Raw genomic sequence first — 22,175 nt, 5'->3', positions numbered from 1 at the left:
GCTGGAGCCATTTTACAGTTAACAAAGTCCAGGCAGCTGATCAGAAATTGTTTGTTTTTTTTAGTTCAGCTAATGTGGTGGTGGAGGTTATTGCCGTCAGACAAATTCCTTGCATACAGCATATTCAGTATCTGCTACCGTACATGAATCAGTTGGCTTTGGAGAAGAGTTGGGGCATGGGAACGTTGTCTTGCTCTTGATGAATAGAAAAAAGCGCAAATAAATGCAATCATAAGACTTCACAAGACAAACTGCCGTGCCAAAGAGAGCTTTTTGATAGTAAATTTGATTATGTGCATTCATCAGAGTTATCTTTGGCCACGAGATGATCAGGCTCTTTAGTCACTCATATGTCTCAGACGTATGTGTTCATCACATTGTAAATGATTCAGTGAGCAAGACAATGTGGATTTTAAGGGAATTTCCTGGTAATCACCTCTAAAGCCAACAAAATAACTCTGTGCGATGAGAAGATATACTCTGTGATATGGATTGCATAAATGCAGATATTTGATTAAAACATTAATAGGATACAGGCTGCTCCTGTTTTTCTATGACTAAACATTCTCAGGCCAAACCCCACTTCAGCTGCTCTGGCAGCAACCACATCGTTTAGCCAGTGAGTGGGTCTGTTGGGGGCGTGAGAGGGTGACAGACATTAAATCAAAGTGATATGTGGAACTGATTATCAAGTAATGTGCTCTAGGTGTCACCATAAAGTGGCTCAGAAGGAGGCATTCTGAGAGCTCATTACAGCAGCTTTATTCAAAAACTAGGGGCTGACAATCAACCCACATGCAAATCACTGGCAATCACTTGAGACTGTACTTTACATAAAACACCTCTGATACTCGGAGATACTGGAAGCGATCAGCAGCAAATATAGTTGCATATATTAAGAATGTGGCCTAGTTTCATATTTGTTCAGTTACTGTTTGTGGTGATTTTTCTTGTTTTGCTTCTTGATGTGTCCTTGTAGTGCGTGCCCTTGGTGATTTTAGTCTGTAATCATACCAGAATCTAAGGCAAATAAACAGCCAGATATTTGCTGTTAGTGCCACACATAAAGAGAAAAAAAGGAAGCGGGAAGTAAAAAGGGGGGGAAAAAGCTAAATCCTTGTTTATCATAGCAATGATGACACTAAAAAAATGAAAATAAATAAATAAAATGCTTAAAATTTAAATCAATTTAATGTAAGTGTTGTATGTTCAACTAATTTGCAAACAGAAATATAACTGAGGGCAGGTTACCCACTTCCTCACTGTATGTTCTGTAGTTATTTATGAGCTAAATAACTGCCATATTATTTATGTAGCTACAGTTTATTAATGCCCAAGCATCAGATCCCCAGCATTAGCTTAAATAGTCACTTTTCTGACTATTTTCGATGCTAATGCTCTCAAAATTTTGAGGCCACATCCCTTTGTATAAACCTCGTAAATGATGCTTTCAAAGTGATTATGAGGAGAAACGCGACTGCTGCTGCTGCTGGAGCGCTCGCTTGGACTCGCTCCCTGAGAATCACGCTCTGCGCCCCCGTGATGGGAAGCGCGTCTGTACGCAGAGCGAACACAAGTAGGACAAGCCATGTGTATCACTGGGTATCAAACCGTTCCGCACAGACACCCTATCTTGTGTAAACATTACCAGCCTCGTTAATGATAAATCAGTAATGAGCCTCACCTATCAAAGGTTTAGGTGTTGAATTTCCCATTATATCCAGAAATTTCTCGCGCCGGCTGACAACTTAATCCCGATTGCAGTGCTTCTCTGTCCATCCATGTATCACGGGTCTGCTGAATATTTGCCTGGACCTGCTTCAGTCTTTAGTATCAGTGCCTTCCGATCGCTCTGTACCTCCCCGCTGGACCACCGACACGCTCTTCTTAATGTCAACAGCAAGCGCTGCGACAGGCAGATACCTCCAACTGGCGCACAGCAGCCCCCTCCTTTCTTTAGTACGGGCTCCCCTCTGCACGACTTTAAAGACACAGCGAGCATAGACACCCCCCCCCCCCCCCCCCCCACCTCTTCAAAAACATCTCAGAGCCTCTTAATAATTAATCGTGATTTAATCACCGCTATAATGAAGCCCCGTGGGCGTGTAGCCTTTAAGACAAACAGTATGTTTGATAGAGATGCAAAAGGAGAGTCTGTTGAGATATTTGCATATAATAACTGCATGCTGGAAAGTTTGGCAACAATAAAATGACTCCATCATGGCTGTTTAACGGATGTGGCGGTAGTAGTGGCAGGGGGTGGGGGTGAATTAATCTACATAAAGTTAACAGATAGATTGATAGATAGCAAAACTGTAAATCACAGAACCCTAAAGCAATATACACACCAATGGCAAGGGGAGCGACCCAGATTTTATCACTCACTCATAGAGTGCACGGCAGATAAGGATTCCACACTTTTGATAAAAGTCCAAGCATTGTATGAGGAAATCCCCTTTTTCCCCACCCTATCCTCTGTCCTCCCACAGCCTTGACTGCTGTGCTTCTCTCAAGCTGTTTCCTGTCTTCTGGACCGCACTGCTCTCTGAGGAGCCATGGCCTGCAGGGCTTGTAGGAATCAGAACATCAGTGAAGGGGGAGCTAGGAAAGCATGAGCATTACAGAAGCCCGAGGTGCAGCAGCAGCAGCAGCAGCAGTGTGACAAATATCATGAACAGAATCTGTTCTTGAAGAAATGGAAATGCATGAATATTTATGCTCGCAAATGATACGTCCTAGACGTCACCATCATGGCAGTGACTAATTGGAAAGCATGGCAGAATTAGGTGGTTCGTGTGTGCGGGTTGACTGTCAGCACAGTCAACCCGCCAATTTGCAAAGGGATGGGGGGGAGAAGTGCCGCTGGTTTCTGGTAGATGACAACATGGTCATATTTGATCTAACTCAATCTGAGGGCAAGCAAGCCTTGTGTGAGATGGTGTTTGGGTGAAGGCAGACTGTAACTAAATATAACTCAAAGACAAAAGCGTTTGTTTCTTGCTCCTCAATGCTGTTTGTTTTAGCAGGATATGGTGGCTCCTTATAAGCGCCTTGGTGAATGGTGTAGGGGGTGAAGCGAAGCAGAAGTGAAATTCCCCCTGCCCTCACCCTTGCCTCCAAAAAAAGAGTTGCTACTGCAAAGGGATTAACAAAGGAAGTGAATATGAGGCTGCAATGAGTTCTGCAATCAAGTTTAACACAACAGAGCTGCAGGAACAAGTGCTGCTACTTCCCCCTGATGCTTGATGTACTGTGTGAGTGCAGACTACAGGGTGTTAATGAAACCATCATGATTACTAGGCTCACTTTGCTCCAAAGAAAAAGAACTGTACTTTTTAGGATCGTTTTTTGCACAATCATTGCAGAAACAGTGGGGCATCTGCACAAATATCCACTGTGCGATACTTGGGGAAATACACTTTCTAGAAACTGCCTTCCTAAAAAATGACATCATCAATCTTTCCACACAGGGCCCTAATACAAATGGATGATAAATTACAGGGAAAAAACAACAAAGTGTCTTAGTAGGTGCTGAGCCACCACATCCTGCCAGGATAACTTCAATGAGCCTTGGCACCGACTCTCAACTGGAGGGATTAAACACCGCTCTTGCAAAAGATATTTCCTCATTTGGTGTTTGGATGAGAACGTCATCTGACACATCAGTCTAAAATCTGCCACAGGTGTCCAATTTTGGGTTGACATCTGGTAATTTTGAAGGCCATAAGAGATAATTTACATAACTTTAATGCTCATTAAGTCATGCAGCGACTCCTCGTGTCCTTTTAATGGAAGCATTGTCATCCTCAAAGAGACCACTGGCACTGGATAATTAGCCACTGAATAACTGAGAAATGGACCCAAAGCATATCAGCAAACTGCTTCCCAGAGTATAACAGAGCCATCAGGTCACTGTTTTAACTTGTCACATGCCCCTTCTCAATGTCATATACACCAATGAGGCATAATATAAGGATGTAAATTAGTTAGCTGCAGACCAGTCAGGGTTCCCATGCTGATCTCCATCCAATTATGATGCATGTGAGCATCATAATTGGACCGTGGAGCAATCGAAGGTGGCCTGGTCTGATGGATGACTGTTTCTTTTACATCATGTGGATGGATGGGTGTTTGTACTTACCTGGGGAACACCTGGCACCAGGATGCATTATGGGAAGAAGACAAGCCAGCAGAGGCAGTGTGATGCCTTGGGTCCTGCCATCCATGTGGATGTTACTTATGTCATGTGGCAGGATGAATGTTATTTCTCGGTTCAACCCACTTTCGGCCTGACGCATTAGGGGGGCGCTACTATAAATAGCGGCCATTTGAGCGTTCCTGGATCGCTTACCTGTGATCTCCTTTTTGGTCACCTGACTTCCCTTGGTGTTGCAGAGATCATTTGCGGGTTACCCTTCTGAAGCCTCCATCGCGGCTGGAAGGTGTTTTGTCATTGTAGTGCGTACATTACCTTACTTGGTGGTAAACAGGTATTGTTTTTAGGTCGTAGCTGTAGAAGCCTCCTATGAGCCACTCTGCTCATGATTCGTGACGCTGTTTACTCAGTTTTGTTACGATCTCTGCCTTTTATTGTTCTTTTATAGTAAATACTTACTATGCTTTGCAGGAAGTGTGGGCCTTAGTTTTACAGAACGCTAAGCTAACTGAAGTGCTGCTGCTTTGCTTTTACTGTCTGTTCCTGTCGCGAGGTTTCTTTTCCTGCTGCTGCCAGCCTTTTAAAGTGGAAGTCAGCGTGGACAGCGGCCATATGCATGCTGCTTATTAATAAATTGTCAAACTGTTTTTTATCATCGAACCTCGTCTCTGTGCTGAGTATAACAAACCTAAGTGCCTTCTTGGTGATCAGTATTACTTCCAGTATTCTTCTGGGTGAAATTCCCAGGGTGGCGTTGTCTTTTAAACTGTGAAGAGTATTTACTTTATTCCCACCTCGTGCTGCTACACTTATATACTATGTACCTAATCATTGTTTCAGACCATGTACACCCTTTCATGGATGGCTGTGGCCTCTTTCAGCAGAAATGGTTCAGCAAAGGTTCGAAAAGCACAGGGATGAGTTTGAGGTGCTGAATTGTTCTCCAAATTCCCCAGATCTCAATCCAATCCTTCATCTCTCTAGGATGACAAACAAGTCCAATCAACGGAGGCCCAACCTCGCAAGTTGCAGGACTTGCAGGATCTATTGCTAACATGTTGGTGACAGATACCCCAGCACACCTTCAGGAGTCTAGTGGAGTTCATGTCTCAATGGGTCAGGGCGGTAAATCAAAAGTGAGACCAGGACCATATCAGGCGGGATGTCATAATTTTATGCCCGAGTGGTGTATTTGTATTTAGCGATATACATATTACTTGATTTTGCATACGAGTAAACACACTGTGTATTCCCACAGTGTAGTTTTTAGTGTACCAGTTACACTCTAACTAAACTATGACCTTCTCCTAATTCTAAAAAAAAAAAGATGTGGCTTCTAAAATCAATGAAGCAACATATTTTTGTTAAAGAGCTAAAAAAAATAATCTAAACCAAATCAATGTAGTGAAAAAACTGTGGTCCCAAAAGGGGCATAAATCACATTCTCCTTGGTAACAGTGTTAGAATTTGACAAAACAGCACTATTGCATTTGGAAATGGTTTGGTTTAACTATAAGTGACAAAGTCCTCTAAGGGGTGTAATAATTATAACATGGGGCAAAGAAGGAACTGAGGTGGCATTAACCGAACATCAGATATTAACACGTAAGACTGTTGTTCATTTCCCTATTAACTCAAAGACCACTGTCTAACCTTAATCACGCACACCTGGCATAAACCACAATTTGGCCCATCAAACAGAAGTGCTTTAACTGGGGGGAGGTGATGTGCTGTTTCACATCAAATTTATTTTAAGCTCTGACTTTCAATTTACACTTTCCTGTGGCACTAAGGAGCCATGTACACTGGCAAGCTTTTGAGATTTTGGTGTGATTAGTGAGTGCGAGGTGCGAACGTGGATTAATCCAGAGCGGAAAACACCAGCAAAGCCAGCTGAAGCGACATACAGTCCAGAGGAAAAGCTGCATCTTTAGAGCAACGGTGTGCTCTAAAATACATAATAATGCATACGGTCCCCCTTTGGGATATTAAGCATGTGTAATGCAGTGATATCAATGGCTCCTACAGCGAATCAAGTTGTTTCCAGAGGAGGAGGGCAGACATGCCTCGTTTGCTCAAGGAAACTTGGCCCGTGGCAGCTTGACTGCTGCCATGCAGAGCAGCGCAGTGACTGGTCCTTGGACAGCAAAGTGTTACGTTTGCAGTATTTTAAATCTCTTTAAAGATTCAAAGGCATGTGTAGAAATGCTGAGCAGATGGCTGTTTGGGAAGGTTTGTGTGTGGTGGTCTCAGTATCAGGGGGAGGGCTGCTGTCCAAACCCCAGCCACTGATCTAATGGATGAAGTGAGTCATACCCACCTTCAATGTGAACACAACCATCTCCATCAAACACACATGGGCCAGCACAATAAGCCGCATTCATACAACAATGTTTTTCTGGTCACCTTTTTTGTTTTTGTGCACTGTTTTCTACTACGGTGCATTCACATCTGTTTCCAATGTGTCCTCCTGTCTTTTCATTAGGTCGACTCTTAACGGGCCACTGGAGTCAAGCACCTGCTTTTCAAAAAACGCAGTAAGAGTTCAACTATTGCCATGGCCATTGTGTCAGTAAAAAGCCTCTCACGTAGATGATGAAACACTCAACGTTTAAAAAAAAAAAGAAAGATACAGTTTTTTGTTTTGTTTTATAAATCAAAGCAACTGTGCAGCATTTGCCTTTAATTGGAGCCATTTTAGGAGGAGTTCTTGCCATGTGCTTGGTGCCCTCACAGACTGTTTTAATTTGCAAAATCCTCAGACTGAATGCTGTGGTAGTTTCAAGAAGACAAAATGCTTGGTTTCACTTTTGCAATTTCACATTTCAGTAAATTAAAAACACCACTGGTAGTGAATCGCTGACGAGTGGTGTAAATTGAGAAGATGATGCAGTGTAATGCAGTCGTTTGACAATCTGAGCTTTTTAAAAATGATGTTATCTATACATAATTTAAAAAAACTAAAACCTAATTATACATATATATGAAGAAAGGGGTGAAAGATGACAGTTAAAGGAATGCAAATCTTGAAAGGTGGGCACACATGGCTGAAATCCACAGCTGGAAGTGAAGAGTGGATGACACAGTAATGTTAATAATGGTAAAGGACATAGTAACTGTGGTATGGGGGGGATTTCCTGATTCAATTTCCATTGAGGGAGTCTAAATCATGACATTATGTAACATGTCAGGCCCTAGCTTTAAATGACCTCTGCTACTCTGACAATGGAAGCAGAAGCAAGGCGGCACTGAGAGAAAAACAAAATCTGATGTTATTCAGCATTTTAGATGCACAAAAATTTGCTACATCTTACTAAATTGTAATTTCTGGTAGTGAAACATGAAGCTGTGTCATGGCTCCTCCATGTTGTTTCAGGCCTCACTGTCAGTGGGAGGCTTGCTAAAAATGTCCTTTCAATGCATTTAACCAGATGCACAGACAGTCTTCTTCCTCCATCTGTTCTATTGTCTCGATGTTCTCTGGGATGAGGAGCGGATGCACCACCAGAGGAGATGCAGGAAATACTCTTGGCCGAGAACGTCTTCTAGCCTCTCGCACACTGTCTTCAGATTCAGGTGTGGCTCAAGACGGTGGTCGAATTAAGGTATTGCCTAATGCGAAATTCATACCCTTACAAAAAATTTCCATTACGGTATAAGTTGGAGAAGTCTTCAAAAGCACACACACTGTGTTGCGTAGACATATAATCTTAATGTGTTCCTTATGCATTCATCTTTTAATCTACTAGACTGTAGCTTATTTGATGTAGTGGAAAACTACAGTTGTCAGAGGGCTCATCGGATCTCAGACTGGTCTCCAGTCTAAAGAGGAATAGGAAGGCTTATTGATGCCCGGGTCAAGGTCTTTGTCATCTTTAACATGACTCCACACAAACAGCCACAGGCTCACTCCACACAGTCTGTCAGGCATGCTCCAGAAAGAGATGTTTTTGTCGAGCACTAAAATTTACGAGCTAAAGCCATATATTTTTAATCATCATTGAAGAACGGTGAAAAATAAAAGGGGATCTCGTGAAGATTAAAAGTAAATAATGCCCCAATAAACAGAGGTCTGTGTAAATATGTGCGTTTATAACCAACCCGGTCTCACCGCAGTGTAAATATATTTTTAAGGGATCATATTTTGAAAGGCCGGGTAGATGTTGTCAACCCGCAGCCTTCCACTGCTGCACCGCAGTTGTGTAAAGTCCCGTGCCATATTCACATTAATCCTGTGAGGGCTACAAAAGTGAGGCAGTGAATTCTTGTGGTCTGTATTAAACAACAAAGCTATATTTAAGAAAATTCCAATTAAGCCTCTTAACATCATTAGAGTTTATGACACCGTTCAAAAGCAAACTACCTCCCAAGCAATTTAAGGCTTGTCAGAATTTGCCTTCCGGGTCCCAAATTCGAACCTCTAAATTGATTCACTCTCAACTATTCAGCGGAAAAGAATTCACAATCTCATTAGAGAAACTCAAGTGGTTTGAGGGGAACTAAACTGCTGAGCAGCCAAGTTTAGGGACTTTTCAGCTACAACCATTTTGCCATTTTAATCCATGCCTTTATGTAGTTTCCCTTTCATGTGTTCATCACGTAATATAATGTCTCGCTAAAGCCGGAGCAGCATTTTATTAATGTTCCTGAAAAGTGGAGCGTTCAGTTTGTGAAGCATTGAAGTGTGCTGGTAAGCTTTAAATGACATGACAGAATAATGTGGACTTTATAGGAGACATACAGGCTTGTGTGTTACAGTTAGAGCTGGATATTTCCTTTCATTTGTTTGCAAACCGCTCCCCCAGTAACCTTGACCACAAAGGGCTCGATGACCGAGGGCAGACCCTGAGGTTATGACACAAAATACTTTTGCTATTATTACCATGTCGGTCACAGTGTACATGAGATCTAAGCCCAGGTTCAGCAACAAACCTGGCTAAGCTCTCAGTTCGAGAAAAAAAGTTTATATGAAGTCAAAAACAAAACAAAAGACACAGGAACAACAGCCAGCAGCCGTCAAACCCAATCCTGAAAATGGTGGGATACTGGGTAAGACGCAAATAAAAACAGAATGCAATGATCTGCAAACCTCATAAACTCTCAATTTATTCATAACAGAAAATAGAAAAGATATCAAATGTTAAAACTGATAAAAAGATGAAGGGGCTAAGGTTGTGGACATGAGGTCGACCAGAGCACCAGTGACCCCTATATCCATCCATGGAGTCTCTACAAGAAAGGCCAAAGCTGCCTCTACTTTCTGAGACGACTGAGGTCCTTTGCCATCTGCTCAGGATTTCTTGTGGTGTCCAGTGCCATCCTATGTGCTTTGGTGCGCTGGGGCAGCAGATTGACAGTAGTGCATATCAACAGACTCAATAAACTGATCTGCAAGGCCAGTAACGTTGTGGCTGTGAAGTCTGACTCTCTGGTAGAGGTTACTGTCGATACTGGAACATCTCACGCTGGACAGCCACAGGAGGACATTCACCAGAAGCTACGTCCAAACTGTGGCTGGACTATTTTCACTTACATTATCTTGTTTATACTGTTGTACATTGTATTCTTTAACTTTGGAATATCTAATCTAAAACTATGCTTTGAGTGCCTTAGTTGGACTTATGAGTCTGCATTTTCTATCTTTTGTGTTTACATTTTTATGCCTGCAACAAAACAATTTACCCCCGGTGGGATTAATAAACTGCTATGCTATTTCATTTTAAGAAAAATAAGAAAAATTTCATGTCTGGTAGAATCTGATGCCAGCAACACGTCTCAGAAAACTTGGGACAAGGCAACGAAAGGCTGTAAAAGTAAGTGGTACTAAAAACAAACAGCTGGAGAACATTTTTACAACTAATTAGGTTAATTGGCAACAGGTCAGTGACACAATTAGGTATAAAAAAGAGTGTTAGTGAGGCAGATGTGCAGATGTTCACCAATTTGCAAAGAACAAAATGTCCAACAGTTTCAGAATAATGTCCCAGAACATAAAATTGCAAAGAATATTTCATCGTGTATTGTCAAATATCTTCAAAAGATTCAGAAAATCTGGAGAAATCTCTGTGCGGAATGGACAAGACTGAAAATCGGTACTGGGTGCCCGTGATCTTCGGGACCTCAGATGGCACTGCATTGAAAAGAGCGATGAAAGCACTCCGTCATGGAAGTCACTGCCTGTGAACCCAGTTTTCCAGGCAATGCAAAGAAATACATACGAAGCCGTACGTAAACGAAGTTAAAATGGACTGAGGCAAACTGGAAAACCGATCCGTGGTTAGAAGACTCGAATTTGAAATTGTTGTTATCAGTGCTCAGTTCAAACGCCTGTATCTCTGCTATAAAGGGAAATCAGTGCCTATGGAATTGGCAGCTGGCACATCTGGAAAGGCACCATCAATGCTGAAAGGCACAAGTACAAGTCATAGAGCAACATATGCTTCCATCTTTTTCAGGGAAGTCCTTACATATTTCAGCAAGACAATGCCAAACCTCACACTGCCCCTATTCCAACAGCATGGCTTTGTAGTAGAAGAGTCCGGGTACTGAAGTGGCCTGCCAACAGTCCAGACCTTTCACCAGCTGAAAACATTTGACCCATCATGAAACAAAAAATACGACCAACAAGACCCAGGAGCAGCGAGCAGCTAGAATCCTATGTTAGACAAGAATGGGACAACATTCCTCTCACAAAAGTCGAGCAGCTGATCTCCTCACTTCCCAGATGACAGACAGTTATTAAAAGAAGAGGAGATCCTATACAGTTGTAAACATGGCCCTCTCCCAACTTGTTTGAGACATATTGCTGCCATGAATAGAAAATGACCTTGTTGTTTTCTTAAAATAGTAACTGTTCTAAGTTTAAACATTTTATAAGTGTTTTATTGTGAATTTTAAAAGTGGGCTTATGTTTTTTTTCCCTTGGAAATCACTGCATTCTTTTTTTATTGACATTTGGCACTGCATCTCAGCTTACTGGAATTGCGTTTCTTTGACCATTAAGGTCCACCTGATTTGTCTCACAGTCCAAAAGGAGAGGGGCATATGGAGGAGCAGACAGCTACTGCATTACATAAATGCATATTTCCATTCAGCACTCATCTCTTTCCATTGCTCTGCAGTTTGTAGCCAGAGACAGTATGACAGACATAAGCTGCATGTAGGGTAACCTCCCTGTAACTCTAGCTTTCCTGTTTTTCTACTAATTGCCCCTTCTCTGGCACTCTCTTGGGGGTTAGGAGTGATACGCAGGACTGTTCTGCTGAAAATTTCCCATACAAGGCAGAAAAAATACAGTGTTCTGCACATGTCAAAAGTCGTAGAAGCTACTTTGTTGCTCCGGTCAATGCCTAATTTATCGGCGCCTGAGCTTTAAATGTTATCAAAATAGTAAAACTCCCTCTGGGTTCACCTTATGGCTGATGATAGATGCCTATTATTTTTGTGATTTCACCACAGTTTGTGTATTCTAACCACCTCCCAAAAAAAATTATCCCCCGATCAAAAACATCTGAGCAAACTAAAACAGAGGCTCTAACACAAAGCAGTTTTTGTTCTCCACTGGACTGTGCACCATGAAGGACATATAAATGAAACTCCAGGGGGCACATAAGTCAGGCCTCTCCTTCCCTAGTTCTGGGTGCATGAGTCACTCGTGTCAACTGTCATAAAAGAAATTCAAGCCACTAGCAGCACCAGAGGTTCAGTAATAACGTGCTGTTCTTTTTGGTATCTAGGCCAGTTTGAAGGCCCGCAGCTCTGCTCACTGACCCTTAAATGAAGAGGCTCGAGTTTGTCTTATAACACATATCATGCCAACTAGCACATCTTTACTTTAACGGTAAAGTTTAATTAGCAAATTTAATATCATTAAAATGTTTAGCGGATGGCAGCATCAAGCAGAGACCTCTGGTGAGGAAAACTGGAAACCAGTGCCAAAAATTGCAGTTCCTGAAATTGCCACTTGAGGCTTACTCCAAAACTGAGTCAATCTCCATAAAGTATAAATAAACATGCTTACAGTTACAAGACCAAAGCATGATTTAAAGGAATCATCTGATAAGATGAACAGAGAGTCCAATTTTATTTTCATTTTACTTGTATGTTACTTATCTAGCACATCTCTTTGTCTATGTGAGGCTAATGCTATCAGGCTAATACTTTTGCTAGCATTAAAGAGCAAATAACTTAGAAGTCCACATTCCTGTCCAAATATGGTCACATTTGGCTCTATAACAACAAAATATTGACAGTCTTCAAATGACTCATGATAAAGTCTTCAAACTACGACATTGCAACCATTTGGTCACATTGCAGTTGCTGTGTTTAACGTCTATATACAGTCCATGACAAGTCTTTGTTTAAAGTCCAACGGAGAATCACATCATTCTGCTTTCAATAAAAGTAACAATTTTAGTACATTTTTATATATTTTACCTGTAATCTTAGCTGCCCATTTTGCTTCCTTTCCTGCTGCTATGTCCTTGTCTTTTACCCTATTGCCTCGTTGCATGTTTTTTTCCCCCCCACTATTTTAAAACAAAGCAGCAACATGTAGTCAGAGAAACATCTTGAGCTGAGGCATGCTCCCTGCCTCGCTGCTGACTCGGGTGGGTGTAGCTAATTACAGAGCAGGTCCCGTATTGTCCAGGTCTCCAGGGAAACAGCTTTCATCCATCCCTAGTTCCCATGGTGCAGCTTGAAGCTAAGGTGTGCGTACTGACTCTTCTGCTAGCGACCATGCTGTTTGGGACGGATGCACTTCACTGAGCACATTTAGGCTGTTTTCTTTCCTGCTGCTTGAGATATAACTTCAAGATCAACGAGTGAGATGCACAGCATAACAGATCAGTGATGGTGAGTCCATAAAAAATGATCAAATCAGTCAGCAAATGACACAAAAATCATGGCACCCCTCTTGTTATGTGATTCAGGTGTTTATACAGAGGTTTCTCTTACAACTATATATTTGATACTCTACAAACAGAGAGAATTTTTCAGGAAATATGAAGACAGAAAATTATACTGGCTAGCCGGGTATCTGCATCTTATCACTGTCTCTCCAGACAAAGCAGAAGAAAAATAAACGATGTATGTGGTGAAACATTGCTCCTCGACAGATTTGCAAAACTGTGACTGTAGTTCAAACATGACGCTAAGACAAATAGGCAGCCAAAGTTTTCCTGCGATTCAGATCATCTTGTTTTGGTTGACCCAATCAGACTTCAATGCCAAAATAAACACCTTTCTCACATAGAAGTGCAAGAATGATTATTTTTTTTGTGAGAATTACTTTTTTGTTTGTTTCTAATCGCAAAATAAGACAGATGAATGATGAACTTTCTAAACTTCAGAGTGAAAGCAAAGGACCGCTTTGATTTATTCAAAGTAAACTCATGGTTTTGAACAAAAATATTTGGAGAAACTGATGAAATCTTGATATATACAATTTAGCTACTCATATCTTGTGTTTTTGTAGATTTCATGACTAACATGTTGATTTTTTTCCCCTGTACAAAATATTTTCGATTTTCTTTTCTCTAAATCATATAAAGGTGGCCAGCATCTGACATTCAAATGTAGCTGTTAATTCAACTGTCATAAAAATCTAGCAAAGCTGGAATGTGCTGAACTGGACACAAGCTGCTATCCGCAAGCCCAACTCCAAAGACAAACTGCATGTCGGACATCAAAGACAACTGCCGTGGAAAGGCACGCACCAGCGGGAACTCTGTAAGAGGATATCATGTCCAGGACCTTGTGAGATGTTACAATGTACAGTATGCAGTTAAAATTTTCAGGTAAACAACAGGGCCCAGTAACAGGTAAAGACTGCAGCTCTGGAATTTGTTCTTATTTTATCCAGGAGAGGAAAGACGAAGTTGTGGGTGCCAGAAAACCCCAATGCGTAAACTTTTATTTGAAGCAGGAAAACCGAGTCAATTTCACAGACGCTCTGTTCCCCTATAACACTTCTACACTGCTGAGTGCTTCCGCCCATCTGTTCCCCTTTTCCTGTTCTCTCTCTGCAGCCAATGGGTCAATCACCAGCCACACCCTTTATCGTAACCCCCCTCCCCTTCTAGCATCATTTGGTGGGCTTTTTTGGACTTGTTATTTTTCTTATCTCTCCTTAAAGCAACCCCTCTTTCCTTTCCTACTCCATGACCCTCTTTTTCTCTCCCTCGCTCTCTCGTCATGACATCGTTCATGTGACACGTGTGGGAAACTTCTGCAGGGCCCCTGCTTCAGACAGGACACTGATATACTGAGAGTGCTGGATGACAGGGCTATTTTTGGAGCTTGTAAATATGAGAACTTCCTTTCCTAAAGTATATCTAATATCCCAGGGGATTAGCAACAACAAGAGACATAATTACTGTGTGTCTGTTATCAATTAGAGTGCAGCTTCTACTGCTTTTCTCTATGTTTTATTGATAAGACAGAGATCCACAGTACCAGCCCTTTTCCAAGGCTAGCCTACAAGTTGCACAACAAAATCCTTTTGTCTGTATGATAGCATTTTCAGGCACTTCCACGTATTATGCAGTGTTACACTTAGGTCATAGAGAGACATAGAGTCCATCATCACAGTGTGAAAGTGAGGCTCAAGTCCTGTTGATGTTTTTGTGACTGCCAAGACTCATCCATGAGACATTACACCACAATGCACCAACAACAAATGCATACTTCAGGGTGAAAGGCAGAATTATAGCGTGCTGGTGGGCAGACAGCTGTGGACATCAAGGACAAGCAATCCTTATTATACTTTTTTTTAAGTCTGCTTGGACTCCGCCTCGACGAGGTATGCATCCATGTTGGTGCATTGTTGTGTAGCACTTTGCAAAAAAAGCAGATCTATGATGTTTTTCTCCTTTCTGCAGCTCTCACAATCCAAGTTTAGACTCAATCATTTTTTACGTTTTGCCAACACCTTGACTCATAAGCGTGCAAGTATAAATGCAAACCCCTTCTACAGTGTAGGCCCTTTAACGCAGTACTTGAAATTAGGCTTTCACCCCAAGATTTATGGAGCCATCCCAGCACACGGTTCAGAAGGTAGTCAAACCTTCTCCCCTGTTTGGAAGTGAAGAGACAAGACAAGGAGCAAAATAAAGTGGAAAGATAATTGAATTTGACCTTTGGAGGAGGAAGCTGAGGCTGCGATAAGGGAGATCTGGGGTTTGTTGCCAGTGTTTTAACAGAAAACAGACCACACAGCATGAGAGCCGGGAACTGCTCTGAACAGCCGCAAACGGATTAGCTCTAACCAACTGACTGGACCTATTTATAAAATTGAAATCAGTATTAAAAATGTATGGCGACTGCTTACAGCGTGACTTCCCATCAATGAAGATGATTAATAGGTGATATATATGCACCGAATATTACTGCCGAAATGATAATGTCTTTCATATTCTTTCTTCTTTTGCCTTTCTCTGTCACAGGCGCACGCACAGCCAAGTGGTCATAAATAAAGTCAGCGCTGCTTAATGTTTAACTGAATCCCTCTTTGCCACCCAAGAGCTTTGTTATGAATGAGGGAAATGAACAAGTTCACACAAAGGACATTCTTATTTTGATATTCATATAAAATGCAGGCAATCTGTAACACATACAGCATGCAACCTAAACATGCATGAGATCTGAAGACAACAAATCAAATTCTGCTCTTTTTTTTCTACAACCACTTCTCTCCTCCGCCTCATTGTAATTTGAAACACCAGCCTGGCAGATGCTATCAGGTCTTCTGCTGATTTAAATGCTTTAAAAGTACCATTAGTCCTATAAAGAGAAACCCTCTTGTTCTGTGAAGCTTTTAAATATAGGAAAAACCCAATGAGCGGTCACTAGACAGTCACATTTGTTGCCTGAAGCAAAAAGACATAAGGATCTACTTGCACTTCATTGCAGAATAAGCATGCAGCTGCTTCACAGAATGAACAATGGATGCTTAAATAGAAACAAGTGTTTCTGTCCAGTGCTGCGACTTAATCCAGGGAAAGACTCCGATGAAAGATGTAGTTCAGCTTGTCCACTAAAGTCCAATGAAGTCATACTTCGACTTGCCAGTTCAATCCTGAAGTGCTGATCCCTCTAATAGGGTCCCTCCATAGAGCGATATCAATATGATACAATGGCACCACCTAGCGGCGCATATGCGCATTTCTAAAACGCATTCCTCTGCGATCATAGCAAGTACAGAATGTTTATATGTACGTGATTAAAGAGAAAAAAGATGCCAATGTCTATTGAAAATAAAATAAATAAAAAAACTGTGTAGATGTATAGAGGCATAAATAAATACAGGAAAAAGAAAGAAACAATAGTGGGACCAAAAATTTGAAAACACAGTCAGTTTGTATATTTTCCTTGCTTCGAGATTACATTAGTTCTCCACCAGTCACTTCCTTGTCTGTTCTCACAAGCTTTTTTGTGTGTTTCTCATCAGCCCCTCGGGGGTGTTGGGGAAGCTATGAAGTGGCCTCTTTTAACCTCTCTCAGCCCACATGGACCTCAATATAGCAACAATATGAGCAACAGGCATTTCCTGTCTGTCTGAAAAAGCAAATACAGAAGTTTAGTTTGATTAGGGTGTGGGGAAAACGTGAAGACACTGGAGAAGGGTTTCAGCTACAAAATGTGTTGTTTTTTTGTTTTATGTGAAAGTACAAAGTTTAATGTTAAAAGTATATGAAAAAGAGCCAGAAAACATGACTGGAATTCATATTATTGTGGGACAATTGCGTGTGGTGCTATGAATAACCCTGCATTCATTAAGGCTCCATTGTACGGTGGCTTATACATTCACCTAACACATGAAACATTCCTAGTACGATCCCAGTAGGAGACACAAATGGTTGTGTCAGGAAGGTCATGTGGTCTAAAGACCTGCCAAATCAAAACATGCTGGTGAACAGAGGCGTGTCCAAAAGAGAGGCGTGGGGAGGACCAGTGCCACCTAACCCATAACTGATGCCCCCCACTAAAGATATGATATATGAACTAAAGCACTACTTATATCTAAAGTACTGCTATTATATCTTACAATTAAACACCATTAGATGAGCACATGGATAGGGCTAGTAGGGATGTAACTGAGTGCATTTATTCAGGTTGAATATTCTTCTACTTTAACTAAGTAGTTCCATGTTATTCTGCTTTCTGCTTTTACTCCATTATATTTCAGATGCAGTTTTTACTCATTGTACTCAATATTGTTTAGTTTAACATTTTAGTTGCCTATTATTTTGTAAAGTAATTGTATTATTATAGCTAAAGCTACAACAATTATATAATAACAGCAATAATAACGATCCAGTTATATCATGAATAAGATTATGAAAAGTCATTCAACATAAGGAGTACTAGTTTTTAGGCCCACCTAAAAACTCTAATCAAAATTCAAGAGAAAGTGATACATTTCCTTGAAATTTTTGTTGAATATACATATAAAACAACAGGTTTTTGAATGCAAATTTTTAATGCTATCCAGTCATACACAAACAGATAAGGCCAACGTGTGACCCACCTTCCACTGGGACACAAACTTCATTATGGTTCAGTAAATTTAGGTCAGAGTACTATCACAACCTTACTTCCTCCTATTATGGGTTTAAATTTACTTTTTTATATAAATAAATGTATATAAATATGCAACTGTACAAACTTGTCAGTAACTTCAAACTGAATTTTTGTTACTACTGTTGCCCACCTGCAGTACCCTCACAACCCACCAGGGGGCACTGGCCCACACTTTGGCAGTACTAATAATAATCATCACATTGTCACATAATAACCACTTTGTCCTGGTTCTGTAACAAGAACCAGAGCCATAGATGAGTCTGTAAGTCATGTCTTTTTAAGCCAGTTTCTACATCAAATTCCTTTGCAGTACCTCTGCTGTGCTCTTGATCTCCCCTGTGACACCCCATTCCAAAAATCCTGAAAACGCCCCTACTCATGGCTAAGGGAGCAGCCACAGATGTTTTTTGTTTTTGTTTTGTTTTTTTAACTAAGATTTAACAGATTGAAATGATACACACAGAGAAATAAAGTGTAAGGCTTACCCTCTGTGCTGCAGCTCAGCTTCTTTTCTCTGCTGGAGAGGGGCAAACCAAACAAGCCAGAGGGAATGCTCAAGTTTGAAGAGTGGTTATTTCCCATGTTGTCTCCCCCAGAAAACAACACTTCACATTTATCACTACAGAGCTTCTCTTGTCGTGTACAGTCTCTGCAGACTGGCGGGATAGTGAAAGTCTGCTTCTTTTATTGCTAAAACCATCCCGCCAGAAATTTGAAGGGAGTAAACACAGCCACGTGGCTTTAGCTGTCTCTTTATTTGGTCCAATAAAATCCCAGCCGGGAAGGGAAGGACGTTAGCACGTGCGGAAGGTGTGTGAGTATGCGCGCGCGGACCGTTAGCTATACACACGTGGTAGGGAGGCTTTTTTTTTCTTCTTCTGTTTTTTTTTTTTCTTTTGCAGCCCAAACGGCAGTTTCTAAAAGAGGGAAGTGGGCGTGCGCAGTAACCCCGACCTTGAAAGGTGGGCACGAGACAGTGTTAATGTTTGGAGGGAAAATTATTTGTTTTCAAAAGCAGCTCTGCCAAAGGGCAAATAATGGAAAACTAGATTCAGTGGATTTATAACATGTTAGAAGTGTTCTCTGGTTTTGCTATGATACTGGACTTCAAGTTTGTTTAATACTTTGTTAAACACAGCTGCCATGGTGAGGGATTTTTAAATATGTAAAAGCAGAAGAAATGAGGAGTAAATGCTAAAATTTGAGCTTAATTGTCAATGTTGTCTGTAACTCCTGCCAAGGTAAAGAAGGCCTAGTAAGTAGGTAAAGGCTACAAGAACCCCAGCAGCATTTATCGTCAAACCTGAAAGCCATGTATGAAAGCTGAAAGCTCAAGGGTTTCTGTTAGCTAAGCGAACTGTTTTTCCTGTATTACATTTTTTTTTTGGGGGGGGGGGGCTTTCCACTAACTGGAAGGTTGGTGGTTTTATTCCTGGCTGCTGCAGTCTGCATGCCAAAGTATCCTTGGGCAAGATACTGACTAACTGAGTGAAGGAGGCATGTTTTATAAAAGGCTTTAAGTGCTCAAGTAAAAAGTGCTATATAAGAACAAGTCAATTTACAATTTACTTTTTTCATCAATAAATCAGTGAGCCGATAGTCAATACATTATTTTTTCCATCAAACTTTGTTTATATATCATACGAACAAGCTGCTGAGCTCCAGTAATGTCACTGCTGACCTCTCACTTTGAAGAACACCAGCTGACCTACTTCTTCTCCAAAGAGTCCTTACATAGTTTGAAGTTGTGCTTTGGGCTGGTGTCCTGCTATGGAAATAAACTGGGTCCTATCAAGCGACAGACACATGGTATGACACTGTGCCGCGAAATGGACTGACTGCCTTCTGTTGTGTATCATTCTGCATCCTGTTATTGTTTTGCCAGTGTGTTTTTCTTTTCTTTCTATTAGGGGAAGTTCACTGACATCTGGGTGAGGTCATCTGTGTGAAGTTGTGGGTCTAAATAAGTGGGGCTCTATTTGGTCCAAACTTCCTTATTCCTATCTTAACTGTTTCCATTTTTTTGTTGGTTTTATATTGATTTTGTTTTTATAATATATAGTATTTTATTAGAGTTAAAAATTATTTTTAATTATTTTTGTTAAACTGTTAGCAAAACAGAAAATGATGACTTTAAGTCAGGGTGGTAAAACACAAGGCCCGGGGGCCAGAATAGACCCAGCATAGACAGCTTTGGAAAACGTGAATGAGTGCACAGATGTTTTACCTTTAACTGTATTTCCATGGGTTTTACAGCTTTTCCTATTGAGAACGATCTTGTCATTCATACTACACCAAAGTACCCAATAGATAAACAACAGTTTACTTATTTGCTATAGCAGTATTTATCTATCCTGTAGAAAAACTGAAAAGTACTATTAAAACTAATTTTTTATATAATAAAGAGGAATAAATGTGTAATTAAACAACTTTACACTGACAGAAAGAGGATTTTTGCTGGTTTGGCCCACTCAAGATTAAAGTGGGCTGTATGCAGCTCACAATGTAACATTACACCCCTGATGTTACTGAAAAACATCAAAAACTTAGCTTTGCCTTTCTGCCTTTCAATTCAGTTCAGTTCAGTCCAATTCAGTGTTATTTATAATGCCCCATCACAACTGCAGTAGCCTCAAGGTGCTTTGTATTGTAAGGTAACGTTCCTACAATAATACAGAGAAAACCCCAACAATCAGACAATCCCCTAAAGTGTGAGAGTGGTGAAGAAAAACTTTCCTTTAACAGGAAGAAATCTCCCGCAGAACCAGGCTCGTGGAGGGGCAGCCATCTGCCGTATCTGGTTGGTAGTGAGGGCAGGAAGACGGGACAAAATCTATCATTAAGGTAGGGTTATCACTTGAGTTAGACTTCCAAGGGCTTATGAATGTGCCAGCTGTTCCACATCTCATGTGGCAAATATCATTTCTCAAACTAAAGATTCTGATATATTTTTCCTATTAATCAGTTTTCCACCAGACTCTCTGATATTTTTTTCTATTGTAGTTAAACAAAGATTTCTCCGTTCTATTTCCCGTTATAAAGTATTATACATCACTCTGTTATATCTTTATATTTTGGTAGATTTTTGTATTGGATTGCCTATAGTAATACTTATAACAAACATATAACTTGCTAAACTTGCCATTAGGACACAGGAGTGATTCCTACTAAAAGTATATACATGTGTAAATGATACCAATTATAAATAATCCATGTTTTCAAAATTCCTAATCAATTTGGTGTGTTTTTTATTTAAAAAATGTTACTATTCCAAACATTGGAATAGTAGCATATTAGGCTTCTGTTTAATCTTCTGTGTTGTTACCCTTTCCTATTTTAACCTTAAGATATCAATGTTTCATTTCTAGTTGATCATTAACTCTACCCAATACAGATTACTGAAGTGGTCACATTGCCCTTCATCAGCAGCCTTACAGCACAGTTACTCATTAACTGCTCAAAAGTCTACAGTTTGAACGGAAATGTCTTGAGTTGGACCTATAGCAGTTCAGTCTGTCTCTTGCTTTATCCAGCTTACTTCAACACTTTCTGTCTGTGGGGCTCAGGGGTATTTTCCGAATTTTAACTTCAATTTGAATAATGAAAGTAAAAATTAAAAAAATTGCATAATGACAATGATGTCATGTTAGTGTGAATCCCCAGGTTAGACTCATGAATGCCACATCTGTGTTAGACAGTGGGTTATTGATTTTCTACACCCACACTGATCATTTTAAAACCTCTGTGGTCCCTTGGAAACCTCAACCTTTCAGATCATGTGGGATGATTAAGTCAAAATGAAAATATGACTTTTATGCTGAAGGCAAAAACTCGTACGCTCCTACGTTCTGTTTAGTCCAGTTACAGGTTGCGTGTCTTAGTGGTGAAACACGCAGTGTTTTCCTCAAGATGGCGCTCACACCCAATGAGCACACACTCAGTGAGAATCAGAACTCCTTTTGAGTATCCTTTCATTTCATTTGTGTGACAAGCCCCTCTGCATCTTCTCTGGACTTGTGTTTTAACTTCCTTTAGTCAACTATCACAGACTAATTCCTGAATACACAAATTCACGAACGTCGTTGAACAGACGATCCCACCGATGACAAAAGACAGCTTTTAACAGGTCATCAGTGAATAAGAGGACATGTTAATACAACGCAAAGATCATGTGTCCATCTGCAACCACTTTCAAACATGCTCGTGTGATGTGGGAACACGTGATTGGGAAAAAAAAGCTTAACAATGACTGGAAAGCATAACTGTAACTGCAAATAATGTATAGGAAGAAAGCTGATATTTGGATTTATAGGAATTGCTGTACTGCTCCTACACAATACCGTCACACACAGGTTGCCTTTAAAGTTGGGATGCTTCTTGTTGTGTCTGAACTTTTAGGTTGCTCATTAAAAGACTAAGATCAACTATTAGGACA

At 40.6% G+C, this 22,175-nt stretch overlaps 1 protein-coding gene across 4 annotated transcripts in view; it reads right to left on the bottom strand.

Annotated features, from left to right (window-relative positions):
• neurl1b (neuralized E3 ubiquitin protein ligase 1B) overlaps positions 1 to 18,474 on the bottom strand; it is a 28,114-nt gene extending 9,640 nt beyond the window's left edge. For 2 of the 4 annotated variants that reach the window (XM_080901001.1, XM_080901002.1), the window contains exon 1: positions 18,226 to 18,474. In XM_080901001.1, coding sequence (XP_080757127.1) covers positions 18,226 to 18,322 — 97 coding nt within the window. In that variant the 5' untranslated portion in view covers positions 18,323 to 18,474. Of the gene's footprint in view, positions 1 to 1,684; positions 1,912 to 18,225 lie in introns of those variants that run through there. The other 2 variants (XM_080901003.1, XM_080901004.1) reach the window with 1 other exon arrangement.
• Positions 18,475 to 22,175: the final 3,701 nt, after the last annotated feature.

This window comes from Rhamphochromis sp. 'chilingali', assembly GCF_963969265.1.
Source record: "Rhamphochromis sp. 'chilingali' genome assembly, chromosome: 13".
Classification (NCBI taxonomy): domain Eukaryota; kingdom Metazoa; phylum Chordata; class Actinopteri; order Cichliformes; family Cichlidae; genus Rhamphochromis; species Rhamphochromis sp. 'chilingali'.
Note: the sequence above shows the minus strand (reverse complement) of the source record. Positions and strands in the feature narration are given on the sequence as shown.